General features: G+C 34.3%; 1 protein-coding gene across 1 annotated transcript in view; it reads left to right on the top strand.

Moving 5' to 3' along the window:
- Positions 1 to 2,094: 2,094 nt before the first annotated feature.
- LOC140449859 (glucose dehydrogenase [FAD, quinone]-like) overlaps positions 2,095 to 22,379 on the top strand; it is a 55,310-nt gene continuing 35,025 nt past the window's right edge. The window contains exons 1-2 of the mRNA XM_072543242.1: positions 2,095 to 2,235; positions 18,128 to 18,284. Of these exons, the coding sequence (XP_072399343.1) occupies positions 2,230 to 2,235; positions 18,128 to 18,284 (163 nt within the window). The 5' untranslated portion in view covers positions 2,095 to 2,229. The remainder of the gene's footprint in view (positions 2,236 to 18,127; positions 18,285 to 22,379) is intronic.

The following is a 22,379-nucleotide window of genomic DNA, read 5'->3' as shown; positions in this document are numbered from 1 at the left end:
TACATATATATATATATATATATATATACATATATATATATATATATATATATATATATATATCCCGGAAAAATAGTGACAGCATATATATATATATATATATATATATATATATATATATATATATATATATATATACATATATACATATATATATACTCAGGTGCAAAAAAATCGATCCATTCCTTATTTCTTATTTATTTGAAGTTGTATAATTTTAGAGACATTAAATTACGTATGTAAATTTAGGTGTACCCTCGTATACGAGAAATAAAATAATATTTTTAATATTGCTTTTTATATTTCTTAAAACAAATTGGTATTTCAGGTTTTTGTCAAAAAGGGTCTGAAGCAAGTAGATATTTATTGAATGTTGTTTTTAATTCAACAACCATACTAGTGTACTTAGTGATTTTATTTTCAAAACATGTTATATTTTTATTTAATTATCCTTCCTAAATGTCTCTAACTCCGACAGATGCTGCAAGGGCGATGACTTTAGTTCAAGATGGTCGTAGCCAATATTATGCAGCTGAAATGTTGGGTGTTAGTCGATCTTCGGTTCAAAGAGCAGTTCGGCGTTTTAGCGACACCGGTAACTTCACAAGAAGACCAGGATAAGGTCGTAGAAGGGTAACATCCGAAAAAGATGATCGATTTCTGGTCTCATCATGTTTGAGAAATCAGCATCTTACTTCAGTTGAACTGGCAAATCGTCTGAGCGAAGTGAGAAATGTGGATGTAAGCAGATGGACAGTTCGTCGACGAGTTGTAAAAGGTAATTTATTATCCAGAAGGCCAGCCCTATCCCCAATACTATCCATAGAACATCGCAGAGCTCGCCTTGCTTTTGCAAGAGAACAGGAAAACTGGAGTGATGCAGATTGGGGTAATGTATTGTTCTCAGATGAGTCCAGATTTTGTCTAAGGTCACCAGACGGCCGAGAAAGGGTTTGGAGAAGACACGGAGAGCGATATTTTCAATGTAATATTGCAGAAATAATAAGTTATGGGGGCGCTCCGTTATGGTTTAGGCTGGTATCAGTTCAGAAGCCCATACTGATTTAGTTATTGTAGATAGAGGTTATATGACTGCTGCAAGATACATAACAAGTATTTTAGATCAGCATGTGGTACCTTTTGCTCCTTTCATTTCACCTAATTTTATTTTTATGGACGACAACGCGCGTCCTCACCGTGCTAGAATCGTCAACCAATATATAGAGGTGGTGGAAATTGTCCGTATGAACTGGCCAGCTTGCAGTCCCGATCTCAATCCCATAGAACATCTATGGGATATGATGGGAAGACGTCTTCGAGCACGAAGACCCCGTCCAAACAATTTGGCTGAACTTACAGCGGCTCTTCAAGAAATATGGGACCAATTGGATCAATTTGATATCCAGAGGTTAATTACCTCAATGCCTAGACGTGTACAGGTTGTTATAAGGGCCCGAGGGGGAAACACTAGATATTGATTTATTATCAATGTTTTTCTTAATTTCAGAAAGTTTTGAATATTCTTGTATTTTTTAGTTTTGGCGTATGTCTCTATAAATAAATGATTTTTTGTATAATCTTTAAACATTATTTTAATCTAACATATACTTTTACATATATACCTGATTTAAAACTAATATCTTCAAACGTTTTCTTTTTTCAGCAAATAATACCCATGGATCGATTTTTTTGCACCTGAGTGTATATATATATATATATATATATATATATATATATATATATATATATATATATATATATATATATGTATATACCTTTTATCAAGTCCTTGTGTAATATATTTAATATATATAATCTATGCTTCTTTCATTAGTTGTGTTCTCTCCAAAAATTGTTTTCCTCGAATTCGATATTACTTTGGTAATATACTAATCCAATAATTGCTCAAAAAGACTTATTTATAATATAATAATATATAATATACACAAAAGTATTTAGTAAAGTACTTGTCAAACGCTTTAAAACAATTATTCGTTTAAATTTTAACGTTTTAAATTTTGAAGGATCGACAAAACTTTACAATAAATACAGTGTTTATAAGTAAGTAATTTGCATTTTTAACCACCTAATGGTAAAAGCGTTTTGTTTTGTTTCATATCATAATTTGTTTACTTTACACTTCATGTTAGATTAGGACTCAGATAAAACCGTTCGCTACTTACAATAGTCTTCAGAAATAAAACTGTTTTACAACTAAACGGTTTGAATATGAAGGTACGTAACGTTAATATTAATATATTATCGTATATAATATCATAAGAGAGAAAATTTTGCCGGCAATATTTCGACTGGTATGATAGTTTGTTGCCTGGCAATTTTCGCGAATTACATTTTGACAGTTAAATCACCAGACGTCAGTCGAGTGATTTTGCCAAAATTCCATAAGCAAAAATTGCCAAAAGCAACAAACTGAAATAAAACCAGAAGACAATTTTGCCGGTAAATAATTTTCTCTCGAATGATATTCCACACGACAATTTCACGAGACAATTAATGCAACATATCAACGAAACATAATCTTTATTTATTTGTTAACAATATATTTTTTTATTTAAAGGCAGCCGCATTAACCATATTGGTTATTAGCGGATGGATTTAATGTAAACAATAATGATTACAAATAACAAATAAATAACACACTTAAATGTGGTTCAATATGTTACAGTTTCTTAAAAATTTCACAATATTTTCACTGGTACACTCACTAAAAATATCTCTTATAACTGAGGGAATTTTATTAGTTAGTCTTTCAGCACTATAATTGGGATACTCCGTTAATAGGCGTTTCACTGTTAACTGCACGTCACAACATATTGGTTGAGGTTCCTTCTTCATGAGATATTCATGTGTGAGTTTGCTGTGTCCTAATCAGAGTCTGGTTAATAGAACCTGAAGGAAACGGCTAGAGATATTGTTACTCCATCGTCCAATATTTGGTTTAATTTCTTTTAACTTTGAGGATTTTTCTTCCCAACATTTAGTCCAATTACATATCAGCTTTTGTTTAAAGTACGGATTGAGGTCTTCTGCTAATGGTTTTATTATTGGACTAATATTTGAGGAATTTGCTATTTCTCGAGCATTTTTATCAGTTAGTTCGTTTCCTTTAATTCCTATATGTGATGGTACCCACACGAAGACTAATGTTTTGTTTTCCAGCTGCTGCATTTTGTTTTTAATTAATTTAGCAATCGGGTTGCAGGTGTACATTTTTGACAGTATACGGACGGAATTGATTGAGTCAGCAATAATAAGGAACTTATCTGGCTTGACTGTTTGTATGTGATTTAGAGTTCTGTATATTGCATACATTTCTCCAATTATCACAGTGGATTCTGTACGCAATTTGAAACTTTTTGTTATGTCTCTTATAACAAATGATGATCCTACACCGGAAGTTGTTTTAGATGCATCTGTGTAAACTTGGATATATTCAGGGAAAGAAGAAATTATTCTATTATAATTGCTTATAAATATTTGTGGATTAGTTTCAGATTTGTGATATGATGATAGTTCTAAATTTAAAGTAGGCAAAGGTATTAACCAGGGAGATGGCGTGTCTACGTTTGCTGAATGTGTTGAGGGAAAATTAAAAATTTCAATAGAGTTTAAAATGTTTTTGATCCTTAATTGAAATGGTAAATGTGGTCTTATATTGATATTTGATAACGATGACTGCGTAAGAAAAGGGTTGTCAGGTTGTAGTAATGATTGTTTTGAAGCGTAAGATAGACTAAGTAATTTCCGTCGTTCATGTAATGATGGCTCTCTAAGTTCCCACTTGAGGCTTGCAACAGGAATTGTTCTATAAGCTCCAGAGATTACGCGTAATGCATTGTTGTGTATAATGTCTAAGATTTTTAAATTTGACTTCGACGCTGAAGAATATGCAATGCATTCGTAGTCCAATTTTGATCGGATTAGGATTCTATACAACAGTAATAATGTATCTCCGTCAGCACCCCATTGTTTGTTGGTTAAACATTTAAGAAGATTTCTTATACCATTTTGACATGATATCGCGAATTTTTTAATTTGTGGTTTCCAACTTAAAGTTTTGTCGAATTTTTTGCCTAAATATTTTATCTCTGTACTTCGTTTCAAAAACTTTGTGTCTAATTTTAAGGCAGGTACGTTAGTGTGAATAACCTTTTTGGAAAAAATAATATATTGTGTCTTGTCAGCTGAAAAATAGAATCCACTAGTATTAGCCCAACTTTCGATTGTATTTAGTTCGTATTGTAAAGTTTGACCAACGAGTTAATATTTTTTCCTTTGATAAACATTATCATATCAACAGCATATAATCTAGTCTGTAGAGGTCTCTTGAGATTTTTTATAACATTCATTGCTATTAAAAAAAGTGTAGGGCTAATTACAGATCCTTGTGGTGTTCCATTGTCTTGAGACTTAATACTAGAAAGTTCTCCATTACTACGTACTGGAAATTTGCGTTCATTTTGAAAGTTATTCAAAAATGCCAACATATTTCCTTGAATTCCCCAAGTCTGCAGCTTTGTTAATATTCTATGTCGCCATGCTGTCAAATGCTTTGTGAATGTTAAAGTAAACAGCTACGCATTTCTGTTTGTTACAGAAGGCTTCATTAATTTGACTTTCTAAATGTAAAATATTGTCTATAGTAGATCTCAAAGGACGAAATTCAGCTTGTTCCGGTATAAGTAAATTGTGATGTTCCAAATGCCACGTAAGTCTATTATTTATTATTTTCTCTAGCAAGTAGAACAGTGTTATTGGCCTATATGAATCTGATGCTGTAGCCGGTTTGTTAGGTTTTAGTGTAGGGATGACAATAGCTTGTCTCTATTTAAGTCAGGAAATTTTTGTTTACACCAGATTGTATTAAAAATATTCAATAGGAAGTCTAAAGCTTCGTTAGGTAACTGTTTTAAGAATATTGCGGGTATGTCATCTGGGCCTGGTGATGTGTCTTTAACATTTGGATTGTTTCTAATAGTTCTGTTTTATTAATTGGAGTATTTATATCATCGTTATTGACTATAATTTCTATTGAATTTGCTTCTTCTTCTTCCCAATATCGTAAAAAAGTATTGCTGTAATTTTCATTTGTAGATTATTGTTTTTGTCTTGTAGATTACTATTTCGTTCTAGGTCTTTTATTTCATTTTATGTATTGACGCCAGATATTTTCTTAACTTTTTTCCATGCTGATGACATGTTTGTATTTCTGTTAATATTTTGAACGTATTTTTTCCAAGACTCTTTTTTAGATCTGGTAGTAATTAATTTTGCATATGCCCTTTTTTCTTTAGCTCTATCAAGTTTTCATTGGTTTTAGGTCTTTTGAAAGTATCCAAATCTGTTTTACTTTGTTTTATTGCCAATAATTTGCACTCTTCATTCCACCAGGGAACAACTTTGTTTTTTGTTATATACTTTGTTTTTTCCATTGCAATTGTGGCGGCTTCAGTGATTAAGTTATTAAAGAATTTTACAGTTAAGTTTATGTCTTCTTCAATTATAGGGGTATTCGATATTTCTTCAGTAATTTTTCTTTTAAAAATGTTCCAGTTGGCTTGCTTAATTTTTCACTTTTGCAAATGATTGGTTTTTGTTGTGGGGTTAGAAATTTTTGTTACTATTATCGGATAATGATCACTTCCATATAAGTTGTCTACGGTTTGCCATGTGTGATTTAGTAACGTTGATGGGTCAGAAATAGACAAGTCAATAGCTGAAAAATTTCCAGTAGCTGCGTCGAAACGAGTTTTAGCTCCATCGTTCATTATTGTTCAATTCAGGCTATTGATTACGTTTGCTAATAACTTTCCATTTTTAGTTGTTTTTTTCGGAACCCCATAAAAGATTATGGCTGTTAAAGTCTCCAAGAATTAATTTTCATGATGGAATTTGCATAATTAAGTCGGAAAGTTCATTTCCTTGTATATTTTGGCTCGGAGGAATATAAATGTTACATATGTTCATTTTTTGATTAGTACTTACCTATTGTTACTGTTACTGCTATTGCTTCTAAGTTTGCATTTAGAATTTAGAAAATTAGGGTATAGTCTTTAGCAATGCGTAATGCATTACTACTACCGTGAGTGTTCTCTAACAGATCAGTGAATTTATGACTATTGAGTGGGATTGTGATTGTCAATAAAATTGGTTATCTTTTGAGGCAATTCTCGAAATTCTAATGAGGGATTATCTTTCGACTGCAAGTTTTTCTTTGAAACTTTTGGAACAAGTGTTGGAAAGTAAGATTTTGGTTCTGAGGAATTAGTAATATCTATTGTATCTTCTGGGCAAGTAACAGAGCAAAAATGATCTAAGTATTCCTTGACTTACGAAAGGAATAACTTAGTAAACAAGTAAATTAAATGGTATAAAAATATAATGCAAAGAAAAATGTTTCTAAGTGTTTCTTGACTTACGGAAGAAACAACTTAGAACAGAAAATAAACAAGAGAATCAAATATAGTAAAATAAATGCACAAATATTTATAAGTGTTTCTTGAGTTACGGAAGAAATGACTTATAATAGAAAATAAGAAAAATCAAATATAGAAAAGATGTGAAAATATTGCTAAGTGTTTCTTGATTTACGGAAGAAACAGCTTAGCAAAAAATGGAAAATAAAAGAGACAAATGTATTAAGTATTTTCTTAAATTAAGGAAGAAAATATCTTAGATAAAATATCGGAAATATTAATGCAACAATGATTATGAAAATATTTCTAAGGGTTCTTTTGACTTACCGGAAAAGAACGACTTAGACACACAATAAAATAACAAGCCAGATATCAGAGAAATACTTCTAAGAGCTCTTTGACTTACCGAAAAGAACTACTTAGATACAAAGTACAAAATCAAATATATAAAATAGAAAAGGCAAGATAAATATTCCTAAGTGTTCTTAACTTACGGAAGAACAGCTTAGATACAAATACAAGAAAATAAACAATCAAAATAATCAAATAAAATATCAAACAATCAGTACATGAACAAATATAGATCAATGTAATATTCTAACCTGAAAAGGTCTGAATATACAATAATGCTAAAATAAAAAGGTATACAGGAAATCAGAAATAAAACAATAACTTAGTTGGAACAATAATAGCACCGACTAGGTCTACAGTAGAAGAGGCAAACTCGACTGCCCGATGAGAGAAAATTTACCTGCTTTTATGTAAAACAAATCCTTTGTTTTACGTAGCAAAAGTGGAATTTCCCTGCATCGAGTCAATTAGAAATTTGGATTTGGCCAAACTTGGAATTCCCAAGTATTTTGACCAATATCTAAATTCCTTGATGCGTCCGGCACGGCTGTCAGCTCCCGGCTGATACGCCGCCGGAGGACATTTGTTCACATATAATTTCAGAGTTACTAGTATTTGATATAGACTCACTTAAATTATTACGGTCTGGGAAATGGTTTAGAGAGGAACTTTGTTGTTGTGATCTAGTATGTGAAGAACTTGAAGCTTGGAGTTGGAGGCCAGCACATTGAGATGCAAAATGACCTGGTTGTTTGCACTTATAGCATAATATATCTGTTGTAAGAAATATGGGATATTTTAAGTCATCATGATTAATTTCTAATCTATCGGGAATTTGGAAACTATCTTCTGGAGGAGATATGTATGGCTGTCTTCGAAAACTAAGTATGTGACTATACGCTGGATCGGTGGCTTCAATTCATAAGAATGTAAGGGGTGACATTAGCTGAATTCCAATAGTTTTTAACTCGGTTTCCAATAAATTATATGGAATTGTGGGACTTACGTTGGATAGAACAAGTATTTGTGACGGGGTAACTAGCTTTCTTACTGGTATTACTGTGTTATTAATTTTAATAGAATTATGTTCTTTTAAAAAATTGTCTACAGCTGATTTACTTAATAAGTATACAAAAACACGGTTGTTTGAAATTCTGGATGAAAAAATTATATTTTTTTTATCTACAAGTGGTCCGAGTTCTAATAAATAATCTTGTAATTTGAGGCCCTCCATTGCAGAAAAGATAATTACCTGCTCATTGTTAGGAGAAGTTATTGGTGAGTGAATCAATGCTGTGAAGTATTGTGATTGGTGAGTTCTCAGTCTCAATAATAACATTGCCGTTATTACTATTCATTTTGGTCGTTTTCGATTTTTCGGTTTCATCAATTCGGCTGAGTAAGGATCTGTTTTTTTTTAAGTTGACGAGCAACCAGATTTTGATAATTGTTCTTTTTATTCTAACCAAATTTTTAGGTTAGTAAGGACAATAATTTATTCAGTTTATTATCATGCAATCAAACAAGATCAAAGTTTTCTTTACTCACGTATGATTTCCTGCACTTAAACAATTACTATAATCACTTTAGTAATAATTTTAACTTGTTAATTATCGGTTTTTACTATTAATATTTTAGAGCTATTTGTAAAACTAGTTGCTGGTAGCACGACCAGGATCGTCCTTTTCATTAACAATATTAAATGTACGTAAGTTATATACTTGGAAATCACCAGGAGACCGTCCAAATCGAATAATTAGAAACCAAATTGACTACGTTTTAATAAACAGAAGATTTCGTAACGCTATCAAAAGAATCGCAGCATATCCAGGTGCTGATATTGCATCCGATCATAATCCGCTAATAGCAGATGTGAGGTTAAAACTAGCAAAAATTAAGAGAACAAATACAAACACCAGCACGCCTATAAATACAAGAGAACTGATGAGAGACGAAAATCTGAAGAAGAGTTATGCAAATCAAATTAATGAAAGAATGCGAATAATAGAACAAAATGATGATATCGAAGAGATAGTCAATGATATTAAAGGAACGATTCTGGCAGTAAACAGGGAAGTTAAAACACAGATCAGGAAGAGAAAGCATAACGAATGGATGACGGATGACGGATCTAATGGAAAAGCGAAGGCAACATAAACAACAACGTAATCAAGACAAATACAAACCGATACACAAAGAAATTCGCCAGAAAATTAAGAAAGCAAAAGAACGTTGGATGGTGGAAAGGTGCAACGAAATAGAACAATTGCAGGAAAAAGGAGATAGTTTTGGACTACATAAGAAGATCAAAGAAATATCGAATATACACAAAAGCCACCACAGAACAAGAATACGGAACGACAGAAACGAATACATAGAGTCAGAAGAGAAGATAGCAATGGCGTGGAAAGAATACGCAGAAAGACTTTTTAATGACGAAAGACCAACACAACCAACGCGCAAACTTCCTTCCGAAAACTTATCAGTGCCATCAATAATGCGAAGTGAAATAGAATATGCAGTTAGAACCACAAAGATGCATAAAGCAACAGGTCCAGATGAAATTAATATAGAAGCAATAAAACTACTAGACGAGGAGAATATCGAAATCTTGGTAAAGCTGTTCAATAGAATTTATGATACTGGTTACATTCCGCGAGAATGGCTGCAGTCATCCTTTGTGATGATCCCAAAAACAGCTAATGCTACAAAATGCAATGAACACCGCTTAATCAGTTTAATGAGTCACTTGCTGAAACTCTTCCTTAGGATATTACACTCAAGAATGTATAAGATACTAGAAGAACTTAGCGGGTCAACACAATTCGGTTTTAAGGGACGACTAGGAACAAGAGAGGCAATTTTATGTTTGAACACTTTAATACAAAACTGTTTAGATCAACGAAAATATGTCTACCTCACCTTCATCGACTACGAGAAGGCATTTGACAATGTTAAACATGATATCATGATGGAACTACTACATAGGGCCAACATTGACCAGAAGGAGATCAGAATTATTCAGAATCTATACTGGAACCAAATGGCAAAGGTGAGGATTGATCAAGACCAATATACTGATGAATTTGAAATCCGGAAAGGTGTCCGCCAAGGCTGCATACTCTCTCCGATGCTTTTTAATTTATATGTTGAAAATATATTTGCGGAAGCATTAGAAGACACGGAATTAGGCATTAAGGTGAACGGCATACCAATTAGCAACCTACGCTATGCAGACGACACAGTGATTATAACTGATAAATTGGAAGATCAGCAGTTATTACTTGATAGGGTGAATAGCATAGGTAAAAAATATGGCCTCAAAATCAACATTTTGAAAACGAAATATATGGTCATTAGCAGAAACCCTCCAGAAAACCCGATAATATGCATAGGTGACGATCGCATAAAACGCGTGAAAACTTTTAAATACCTTGGCACCACAATCAATGACCAATCGGATCCACAACAAGAGATAAAAACCCGAATACAAATGGCAAGACAAGCTTTTGTGAAATTCAGACCGCTTCTATGTAATCAAAACCTACATTTCGAAATACGCTACAGAATGGTCAAGTGCTACATATGGTCCATCTTGCTTTATGGCATGGAAATGTGGACTTTGAAAAAAACATCTATCAACAAACTTGAAGCATTTGAAATGTGGTCATTAAGAAGAATGATGCGCATACCTTGGGTGGATAGAGTTCGAAACGATGACGTCCTTAAGAGAGCCGGCGTGGAAAGAGAACTCTTTAAATTAATTAAAAAACGCAAGATTGGTTACCTTGGGCACATATTGAGAGGAGCAAAATATGAAATACCTCAGTTAATCCTACAAGGGAAGATCGAAGGTAGGAGAGGAGCCGGCCGCAAACAATTATCCTGGTTAAGAAATATTAAAGAATGGACAGGAATACACAATACAGGCGAGCTGTGTCACGCCGCCAAGAACAGAATTCTAGTAATGAGATAGTCGCCTACGCACTTTGGTGTATGGCATGTTAAGAAGAAGAAGATTAAATGTACGATTATTATAAGCTATAGTAGTTTGCCCATTCTTTTCTACCAAACCATGATTTTGTGTATTATTGACCTATAGCATTTGGGAACTTGAAGGTCCAGCTTCATTTGTTCTGAGATTTTCGATCAACTTCTGGGGGTGACTGGAATCCAGCTGCAGATATAGTTTCAGAGAGCTTGCATTTGAGTGACCCGTTAATTTAACTCCTGTTCAGAAACACCTTGCTTGAACAAAGCTGACACAGCTGAAGCTTGATGGGAAGAAACATTAAATAGAAATGGAATTAAAATGCTGGAATTCTGCCAAACTAATGACCTGATAATAGGAAACACATTCAGTGAACAAACCATTAACGACAAATATACATTTGTGGCTGAAGAGAGAAATGCGAAAAGCTTAATCGACTATATAGTCTATACGAGAAACCTAGAACAAAATATAAAAAACATCTTAACGGAAAAGGAACCCGAACTGTCTATACAACACAGGATGGTCACTGCAAAACTGGAGGATGAAAAAATGGAGGAAGTGGAAAGAAAAGAGTACAAGAAAGTAAATGTAAACAAACTAAAGATAAAAAGTGTGCGAGAATTTTACACGGAGGAAACTAACAAAAGACTGAGACAAATAGAGCGCCAAAAAGAAACATGGACAATGGAAGAAAGATGGAATACATACAGTGAAGTATTAAAGACAACAGCAACTGAAGTGTGTGGAATCAAAAAATATAATAAACAGTTAAAAAGGACAAGGTGGTGGAATAAAGAAGTGAAGACAGAAATGAAAAAGAAGAAAATAGCATGGAAAAAATACCTCGAAACAGGATTAGAAGAAGATAAAGAAAAATACTATAGGCAGAGACGATTAGCAAAAAAGACAGTCACACAAGCAAATACAAAAACATGGAAAGAATTTGGAGAAGAACTTCAGGAAGAATATATAACAAATAACAGAAACTTTTGGACGACAATACGACACATAAGGCAGGGAAAATGAAAGGAAATAAACGCAGTAAGAGATACTTCAAACCAAATACAAATAAGCCCAGAACAAATAGCTAGGGTATGGAAAGAATATTATGAGAAAAAATTTGACACCGAAGTGATAAAGGAAGACAATATAATCAATGAAGGCTAAGAAAACACAGAGCCAGAGCAAATAAGTAGAGAAGAAGTAATAGAAGGATTATCAAATATAAAAATAGGCAAGGCAGGTGGAGATGATAAAATTGAACCGGAAATGGCAAAATACATGGGAGAAGAAAGAATGAACTGGCTATGGAAAATATATAAAGAGGCGTGGGAACAACAAACAATCCCTAAAGACTGGCAGAACAATATCATCGTGCCAATATACAAAAAAGGAGAACATGTAAACTGCGGCAACTATAGAGCAATATGTCTGTCATCGATATGCTTTAAAATATATACGAAAATAATACAAAAGAGACTGAGACAAGAAGTAGAAATGGTATTGGGAGAAGAACAAATGGCATTTAGACCGGGAAGACAGACAAATGACAACATATATATCATTAGAAACCTAATAGAAAGAAGCATAGATACGGGGAAAAAACTAGTATTAGCATTCATAGACCTAAGAGCAGCATTTGACACGATAGAAAGACATATTATAGGGAAATGCTTGAGGAAAATTAACGTACCTAATGCATTGATAAAAATTATAGAAAGTACTTACAAAGAGGTAAAAGGAATGGTACAAATAACAGGGGAAAGATCGGACGCATTTAATTGGAAAAGAGGTATTAAACAAGTAGATAGTCTCAGCCCTTTGCTATTCATAATAGTAATGAACGAATTGATAAGAAACACTAGAGTCAGAACTAATCAACTACATACAATATTAGGTTACCGCAGATTACAACCGGTAACAATAGAGTCCTTAATGTATGCAGACGACATAGTACTAATAGCAGATTCCGAGAATAAAATGCAGAAACAAATGGATATATGGGTAGAACAAATAGAAGAACTTAAAATGGAGATAAACGAGGAAAAAAGTAAGATAATGATAATCAGCGGCAAAGGAGATAAGGAAGATAATCAAATAAAGATAAAATGTAAAAACTCAGAATTGGAAATAGTAACAACTTACGAATACCTGGGAAGTATAATAACTAATGATGGAAAAATAGACTGGGAAATAACAAATAGAGCAAAGAAATCAAACAAGAAAATTGATAGGTATATTATGCGTTAGCCCCAATAATGGGAAAAAGAGAACTTGCACGAGAAACAAGAATAAAAATATATAATACAATAGTGATACCGACTGTGCTCTATGCAAGTGAAAACTGGACAATTCTGGAAAAACATAAGAGCAGGATATTCGCAATGGAGATGAGACATCTAAGAAGGATAGTTGGAAAGACAAAATGGGATAGATTAAGCAACGAGACTATTAGGAGAATGGTCAACCAGGAACCGATAATGAACAAAATAGCAAAGAGACAAATGAACTGGTATGGGCATCTGATGAGGATGCAATCCAATAGAATAACAAGAAAAATTTATGAAGCAAAAAACATCGGCAAAAGAAAAAGAGGCAGACCAAGAAAAAAATGGATACAGCAAGTAGTAGAGGCGGGAAAACTTAAACAAAAATCACTCGAGGAATTGAAAATAATGGCAGGAAATAGAAAAGAACGGAAGAGGTGGGTAAATGGAAATTAAAATAGCTAGCCCAAATCCGACACCCTGTTAGGGTAAAAGGAAGGGGAGAAAGAAAGAAAGAAAGAAAGTTTGAAACTTATGTATTTTAAGTTCAGAAAAATTACGTTATTGTATAATCAAATCATTTTTTATTGGATGTCTTTAGGTTCAAGATTTAAGAGTATATTGTGAAGCAGTAATAATTGGATGCAATACAATCTGATACAAAGTAATAGCCACGAGAGAGTTTAATACATTATTAAATATAATATAGAGCTAGAAAAATTAACAACAATTTTAGTTTCCCAAGACTTGAACTCGTTAAAAAACAAATTAAAAAAAAATCTTTTTGCTCTGCTGTAAGCTTATTTTGACATTTCATTTTGCAATTGCAGGAATTGTCAATAAAATATTTAGAGTGTTTAACAGTACCTGAAGTATTGATATATTCTTTACTAGCTACCCTTTTTTGCTTGCGAATATTTTTTTTCCACTTCATGGGATTAGATTTTCTTTTCTTGTTTTGGGGCTCTTCCTGATCTTTGGTATTTTCTTCATATGTAAAGCATACAATTATTAATATTTTATATACGTAAATATTTTACAAGTAACATTACTTTTTTATGTTATAATACATAAAAAATACTTTCAAACACACATTCATTATGCATAAGTAAGACCATTTGCATTTTCTTTTGCCAAGACAAAATACATTACATTTTAATTTTTTTTACAATTCCAATACAAACATGATGGGATATATTGCTTCATTCTAATATAAATAGGTAAAAACCATGTTCGGATGTTGGTACAACTGCTAATATTTCTCTAGCGCTCCCAGCGGACACTGAAAGAGATACATTTTCACATCCTTTACTTTGGCAAAAGAAACATTCCAAAACATAACCATATTTTTATAATGAAGATTTATGTTAATAAATATTATTATCTTACCTGATTCTATAATATCCGAATCAGAACTTGAATGGTAATCATCTGAATACCCACACTAAAATCAGTGAGTTCATCTTCACTAGAATTTCTATCAACAATGTTATGACAATGTGAACTATGTGCACGGGAAGCCATCTTGGACTGGATGATGGTTCACTGTGGCATATGACAACCAGTACTACCACCCTTGTGCTAAATAGAATTTATTAGTTTCCAGCTGCTGTTTTGTTTTATTTACGTAGTTCATTTTGGCATAAGTTTAGAACAAAAGTTTGCCTCATAATTGTAATGAAAAAGTAAAAACGAAGAAAATGTACATAGTTTACTCTAGAATGGGACCATTCATATAAGCGCTGAGCTAAAAAGCTCAATCGAATGCTTATTTTGCAAATGTTTTTCATGAAATTTGTTATAACTCCGTTTCTATCTTTCGGATAAAAGTTTACCAAACGCAACTTGTTTATTTTTTTTAATGTAACCATTTGCATTTTGATAAAATTAAATATTTCTAATAATTTAGGAGATACAATCATTTAAACAATTAAATTGTTAATACAAAATTATCTGATGAGTTTTTAGCCTGGTTCCCTCGAAAAATCGAATCAACACATAAAAAACGTCTAGGTACCGAGGAGACATAAAAATGAATACTCAACCCTTCCCTGACTCCTAGACTATACAGGGTGAGTCATGAGGAACTTTACATACTTCTACTATATGTAGAGTCCCTCAGGGAGCATATCATGTGGCCACTAAAAAATGTCAACTCCTCTTCTTTATTAATTAACAGGGTGATTTGTGTAATTGACCATTTATTTTATTTTACTGTAGTGTTTATACGGCTCATTTGATTTTTTAAATTTTTGCATGATACAGTACACTACTATCAAGAATTCGACTGGTATTAGCTAAACTAAAAAATTCCAGCACTGGCTTTGGAAAAATTAATTTAGGGATTCGTATTAAATATTACACCCCGTATTTATTTTCTTTCAAATGCAATAAGTGATTTTCAAACTACATAAATAGCCAATGAAAACGACATATGCGACAATGTTGTCGCACTTTTATTAAATTTTTAGTGAACGATCAAATCTTACCAAAAATAGAACAACCATAATGAAGTATCAAATTATAAGGTAATTAATTTAAACAAATGTTATAAATTTCAAACAGTTTAATTGAAATGATAAACTGAGTCACTGCACAACAAAAAACAGTAACTACTAACAATAACGAAGAACAATTTAAAAAAAAAACTAAAAATATGTACATAGTTATGATAAACCCATAAATTAGAACTGGAAAAGATACAATAATGGTAACAAAATAAAAATAATTTAAAATAGATTTTCGAAATGGAACCCTGCAGCCTGTACACATTTTTGTTGTCGAATTGTTAATTGACGTATTGAATTACGGATACTCTGGGGATCGTTTTTAATAGTATTACAACAATATATAATTCTATCAATTAATTGTTGTCGGTTATTAATATTCACTGTGTAAACTAGTTGCTTCAATCGTCCCCAAATATGGTAATCAACGGGATTGAAATCAGGGGATCTTGAAGGCCACGAAATAGGACCTGCACGTCCTATCCACCTGTTGCCATAAACATTATTGAGATGTTGTCTCACTGCCAGTAAAAAGTGTGGGGGTGCCCCATCATGCTGAAAATACATCCCTCGGATAGCAACGTTCGCGTTGGCAAGCAAATTCGGCAAAATATTTTGTAGAAAGTTCAAATAGGCCTGCCCTGTTAAAGGACCATCAAAAAAGTGAGGACCTACTAATTGGTTATTTATGACACCAATCCACACGTTAACCGAAAACCTTAACTGAGAACGACGTTCTCGAATAGCATGGGGATTTTCTTCTGCCCACACATGTGAATTTCGTGAATTATTTATCCCGTCTCTGGTAAATTGGGCTTCATCTGTAAATAGTGTCCTGTATAGCGTTGGTCGATTATTGTTAATCCATCTACAAAATTCCAACCTATCGATCTCATCTCCAGCATGTAGTCGCTGAACCATTTGAATGTGATATAGGTATAGATTATTTTTTTTGTAAGACTCTACTTACTTTTGATTGAGTAACATTGAGTTCTCGACTTACTTGTCTAGTGCTTATTGTAGGGTTCATAGTAACGGCGTCCATAATGTCATCTTCCTGCGCTTCATCTACATGTCGCTCTGTTGTTCCACTAGGAAAAGTGCCATTTTCTCGCAAATAATTAAAAAGTGACCCAAATGTTGGATGACTGGGAGTTCGACGATTAGGAAATCTCCTGCGATATTCTCTACTAGCAGCCCTACCATTCCCATTACAGAATCCATAAACAAATATTATATCTGTATATTCTGTGGTCGAAAACTGATGTGGCATTTTGAACGAAAGTAACAAAAGCTCTACCAAAACTAACACAATGTACTTAACGTAGATATGACAGAAGAAATATGTATTCTTGTACACATAAATAACAATTGATAATGACAATAATGACAATGGGTATAAAATATCAAGAACCGTCAAACGGTCAACGCCAACCTTCATTTTAAACTTTTTTAGATTTATTTTTATTTAGTACAGTTGATGCCAGGTCATATAATGAGAAATCATACAGGTCATGTAATGAGAAATCAAGAACGTTACGGCCTTCTCCAGCTGATTCTCCAAGGGAAAGTAAATGGTAAGAGCGGACCGGGAAGAAGACGCATTTCCTGGCTTCAAAATTTGCGAAAGTGGTATAACACGACTACCACTGAACTGTTCCGCGCTGCAATAAGCAAAGTGAAGATAGCCGTGATGATCGCCAACGTCCGGAACGGATAGGCACTTTAAGAAGAAGAAGAAGAAGAAGACAGTTGATGCAATGTATTATTATTTGACATAAAATTTTAATCATTTACAATCAAAAAAAACTAACACATACAAGAGGTTTGACTTTTTAATCAATTTAATTTATTATTTATCGAAAATAATGCCCCAATACGATCTATGAGTAAAAATTTAAAATTGAAAAACAATTGATTCTATCGTAGAGATAATACAAAGTGACAGTAAAGATGTTAATTTTCTACGTATTAGATTATGTTGTAGGAACTCATTTTAATTAAAATGTTTGAAATTTATAACATTTGTTTAAATTAATACCTTATAGTTTGATACTTCATTATGGTTGTTCTATTTTTGGTAAGATTTGATCGTTCACTAAAAATTTAATAAAAGTGCGCCAACATTGTCGCATATGTCGTTTTCATTGTCTATTTATGTAGTTTGAAAATCACTTATTGCATTTTAAAAAAAATTTATACAGGGTGTAATGTTTAATACGAATCCCTAAATTAATTTTTCCAAAGCCAGTCCTGGAATTTTTTAGTTTAGCTAATACCAGTCGAATGCTTGATAGTAGTGTACTGTATCAAGCAAAAATTAAAAAAAATCAAATGAGCCGTATAAACACTACAGTAAAATGAAATAAATGGTCAATTACACAAATCAACCTGTTAATTAATAAAGAAGAGGAGTTGACATATTTTAGTGGCCACATGATATGCTCCCTGAGGGTTTCTACATATGGTAGAAGTATGTAAAGTTCCTCATGACTCACCCTGTATACCCTTTTCTATGTAAACATCCTCTTCCCACGAGAAATACGACTGATTAATTTTATTTCATTTTAGACTACCTATCTTATATTAATCGTGATTTTGGCTTTGGTTCTCAAGACTACATCAGGAGAATTGTATGTATTTATAGGAAAAGTAATAAGCTTCTTAATAGAATTTGCAAGACTGCAAACTGTATTTCTGCCTTTTTATCCAGAAACTAAACTCTACAGTAAGTACTGTGTTACGATAAATATACTGGCCTAACTTTTATGACTAATTATTCTGTTTTATTGTAGAAATTTCGGTGGAAGTCTGGAACCAAAATTATGGTGAATGAGCCGGCCAAGCTTCTCGATCTTTCGATGCTGTTCTAGTATATCAGGATTTCGTATATAAATACAACATTTTTATATGGAGGGCAGTTAATTCGGACGACGCGCTCGCGATAAAATGTTACGTTCGCTTTTTAATAAATTATGTATGTTTAGTGAAAATAAATAAATATCAGTCATTGTGCTTTTTAATGAATTAAGATAAGAACAAGACATTATAAATTAAAGACTTAACAATTAATAAATTCACAACAAATGGTGTCAGAGTGAGATCGAACATAAATTAGACTTATAATAATAATACAAGTGTGATATAAAATAAATTGTGAAAATGGCTACGATTTATGAGCTGACAGTGACTAATTTAAGAAGACATCTTGAAGACAGAGAATTAGCTTCTACCGGAAAAAAGGCTGAGTTAGTCCAACGACTAAAGAACGCTTTGCTAGAAGAAGGACTAGATCCAGAGACTTATATATTTGAAGATGCTGTCCTCTCGTCGATTTCCAAAGTTTCTGGTGACATCGCATCATTAGAGAACAAAGTTTCCGGTGACATCGCATCATTAGAGAACAAAGTTTCCGGTGATATCGCATCATTAGAGAACAAAGTTTCTGGCGATATTTCGAAAGTTTCCGGCGACATCGCTTCTTTAGAAAGCAAAGTTTCTAACGAGATTTCTTCTCTGGAAAGCAAAGTTTCTGCTAACATCTCTAAAGTCACTTCTGAGATGTCTGCTCTTGACGATAGAGTGTCTTCGTTAAAAAACCAAGTTGCTGCCGATATGTTGGCCTTCGAAGAAAAGATATGGAAAGAGATGGAAAGGAAGATGGAGGAAACAGGGACAGCAGAGAGAGGAAACAATCCAATTAGAGTAGAGATAAAAGAAGACGAGACGAAATGTAAGTTGGAAACACGGCCGAAATTTGAAGGAAGTGGAAGTTCTGTGCATGTCAAAGTCCCAACTTTCGACGGAAAATCGTCATGGAACAACTACATGAAACAGTTCGAATCAGCTGCAAGAGCGAATGGATGGTCTGAAAAAGAAAAGGCTGTAAACCTGACTATCGCTCTTCGAGGAGATGCCTTAGATGTGCTTCAGACCATAGCCGTAGAGGAGACCGATGATTTCGAACAACTGAAGAAGAGGTTAAATATGCGATATGGCCACGAACATTTGGAGCATGTATATCAGTCGCAGCTCAAAAATCGTAGACAGAAGAAAGATGAGGCTCTTCAAGAATATGAAGTAGATATTGCCAGATTAGTACGATATGCTTATCCAACAGCTCCCGAAGACATGATGGAAAAGTTGGCCGTTCAAACGTTTATTGATGGTCTTCGTGATCATGAAATGCAGAGAACACTACGATTAGCTCGTCACAAGACGCTGGTTGATGTCTTATCCGCCGCCCTCGAATATGAGTCAGCTACGCAGGCCTCTGGCGGTTACAGTAAAGTTAGGACTGTAAAAGAGGAAGAAGATGAAGATAAACTTGACCAGCTCGTTAATATGATAAAAAGCATGACATACAAGAAAACGAAGACCATCAGATGCTGGAATTGTGGCGAAATAGGACACGTACGAAGCTCCTGTAAGCACCCTAGGTACGACGCAAATCAAGAAACTCACCACCAGGAAAACTAGAACGGGTCAGCCTTAGGGGGGCAGCTTCGACCCAGAACTTTTCCAAAGACCCTCTCATACTAATAGCTTCTTTGAAATGTCGTGAAGATAGTGTATATGTAGATGGAGACATAAATGGTAAAAAGCATACGTTGTTGGTGGATACCGGAGCGACCAGAACCATTATACGCCCGACAGTTATAAACAGCCGAAAGAAACTGTTACCAACGAGGTTGCGACTTCGGACCGCTACAGGTGAAAATGCTAACATTCATGGAGAAATCCAGGTACAATTGGGAATTGGAGCAGAAAAGTTTGTCCATACTGTTATAGTTGCTGACATCGAAGAGGATGTTATATTAGGAATGGACGTAATGAATATGCATGGATTCCAATTGGATTTTAAGAATAAGGTAATCAAAGTTGGCAACGAGGAGGTATTTCTCCATCCACATAATGACAACACTGTGCAAGCAGCCATTACAGAAGATACAGTCGTGCCTGCGAGAAGCGAAACGATCATAGTAGCGCGACTACAGGGAATTGTAGACGAAGGGAGACCTGTTATGATGGAGCCTTGGAACCACGACGATGAGGTTGGCCGTGGAATCATAATTGGAAAGGAATTGGTGACTTCGGCTAAAGAAATTCCTGTGAGACTTATCAATGTCAACGACTACCCAGTGACCATAAAGAAAGAGACAAAAGTAGGAACTTGTGTACCTGTGACATCCATAATTCGTCAGGCGACAACATCTGATAATTCCAACGACAAATTCGACCAAATGGTTGCAGTTGCAGGACAGTCTCTAAATCAGATGGAGAAAAGGAAATTAAGGGAATTTCTTCGGCAGTATCGTGATATTTTCGTACCGAAAGGAGGAAAGACGGGAAGAACTACCGTTGTTAAGCATAAAATTGATACTGGTAATGCTAAGCCAATTCGTCAAACAGCTCGACGATTACCACAGGCGAAGAGAGAGGAAGCTGAAACGATTGTTCAGGAAATGAAGAAAGACGGGGTGATAGAACCTTCTACGAGTCCATGGGTCTCTCCGGTGGTCCTGGTTAAGAAGAAAGACGGAACGACGAGGTTCTGTGTGGATTACCGTTTGCTGAACAACGTTACCAAGAAAGATAGTTATCCTCTGCCTCGGATCGATGACACATTGGACACATTGGCTGGAAGTAAACTGTTTTCTACTTTAGATTTGAAGTCTGGATACTGGCAGGTAGAAATGGACCCAGTCGATAAAGAAAAGACAGCCTTCACCACAGGATCTGGATTGTGGCAATTCAACGTTATGCCATTTGGACTTTGTAATGCTCCTGCTACATTTGAGAGGCTTATGGAAAATGTGTTGAGAGGGTTATCTTGGAAAACATGCCTGGTTTATTTAGATGACATAATCGTCTTGGGGGAGACATTCGAAGATCATTTGAGGAATTTAGAAAACGTTTTTAATCGACTTAAAGCTGCCCAATTGATGCTAAACCCCAAGAAGTGCCAGCTATTTCAAGGTAAAGTCAATTATCTGGGTCATATAGTCAGTAAAGAAGGAGTGGCCGTGGATAAGGGAAAAATCGATTCCATTAAGGAATGGCCAAAACCAACTGACAAACATCAAGTGAGAAGTTTTCTTGGACTATGTACTTACTACCGGAGGTTTATTAAGAAGTTTGCAGATATCGCTAAGCCATTAACGCGACTTACAGAGGAAGCAAGAGAATACCGCTGGGATATAGACTGCCAAAATGCCTTTGAAACGTTGAAAAAACATTTAATAACAGCACCAATTTTGGGGTATCCACTGCCAGAAGGAGAGTTCATCTTAGATACGGATGCAAGTAATGTGGGAATTGGAGGAGTGCTGTCTCAGATTCAAGGAGGACAGGAACGAGTCCTCGGATATTTTAGTAAAGTTCTTTCAAAACCTGAGCGGAATTATTGCGTCACGAGAAGAGAACTTCTAGCAGTAGTTAAATCAGTAGAGCACTTCTATCAATACCTCTATGGAAGGAAGTTTTTAATCCGAACCGACCATGCCGCCCTTAAGTGGTTGATGCAGTTTAAGAATCCAGAGGGTCAGATAGCCAGGTGGATCGAACGACTCCAAGAATACGATTTTAAGATTGAGCACCGAGCCGGAGTTAGCCACAGAAATGCTGATTCTCTTTCCAGAAGGCCATGCCCCGCAGAGTGTTCCCACTGCAACAAAACGGAATCCAAGGAAGCAGCAGTGCTAAGAACGACGATTGTCAACGACGACTGGACGCCTACTAAGATAAGGGAAGAACAAGAGAGAGATCCAGTTATACAGAAAATCCGAAAATGGAAAGAGGAAAACCGTCGACCACCTTGGCA

The sequence above is a fragment of the Diabrotica undecimpunctata genome, chromosome 9 (genome assembly GCF_040954645.1).
Source record: "Diabrotica undecimpunctata isolate CICGRU chromosome 9, icDiaUnde3, whole genome shotgun sequence".
Taxonomy (NCBI): domain Eukaryota; kingdom Metazoa; phylum Arthropoda; class Insecta; order Coleoptera; family Chrysomelidae; genus Diabrotica; species Diabrotica undecimpunctata.
The sequence above is the reverse complement of the archived record's forward strand: the minus strand, read 5'-3'. Positions and strand labels throughout refer to the sequence as shown.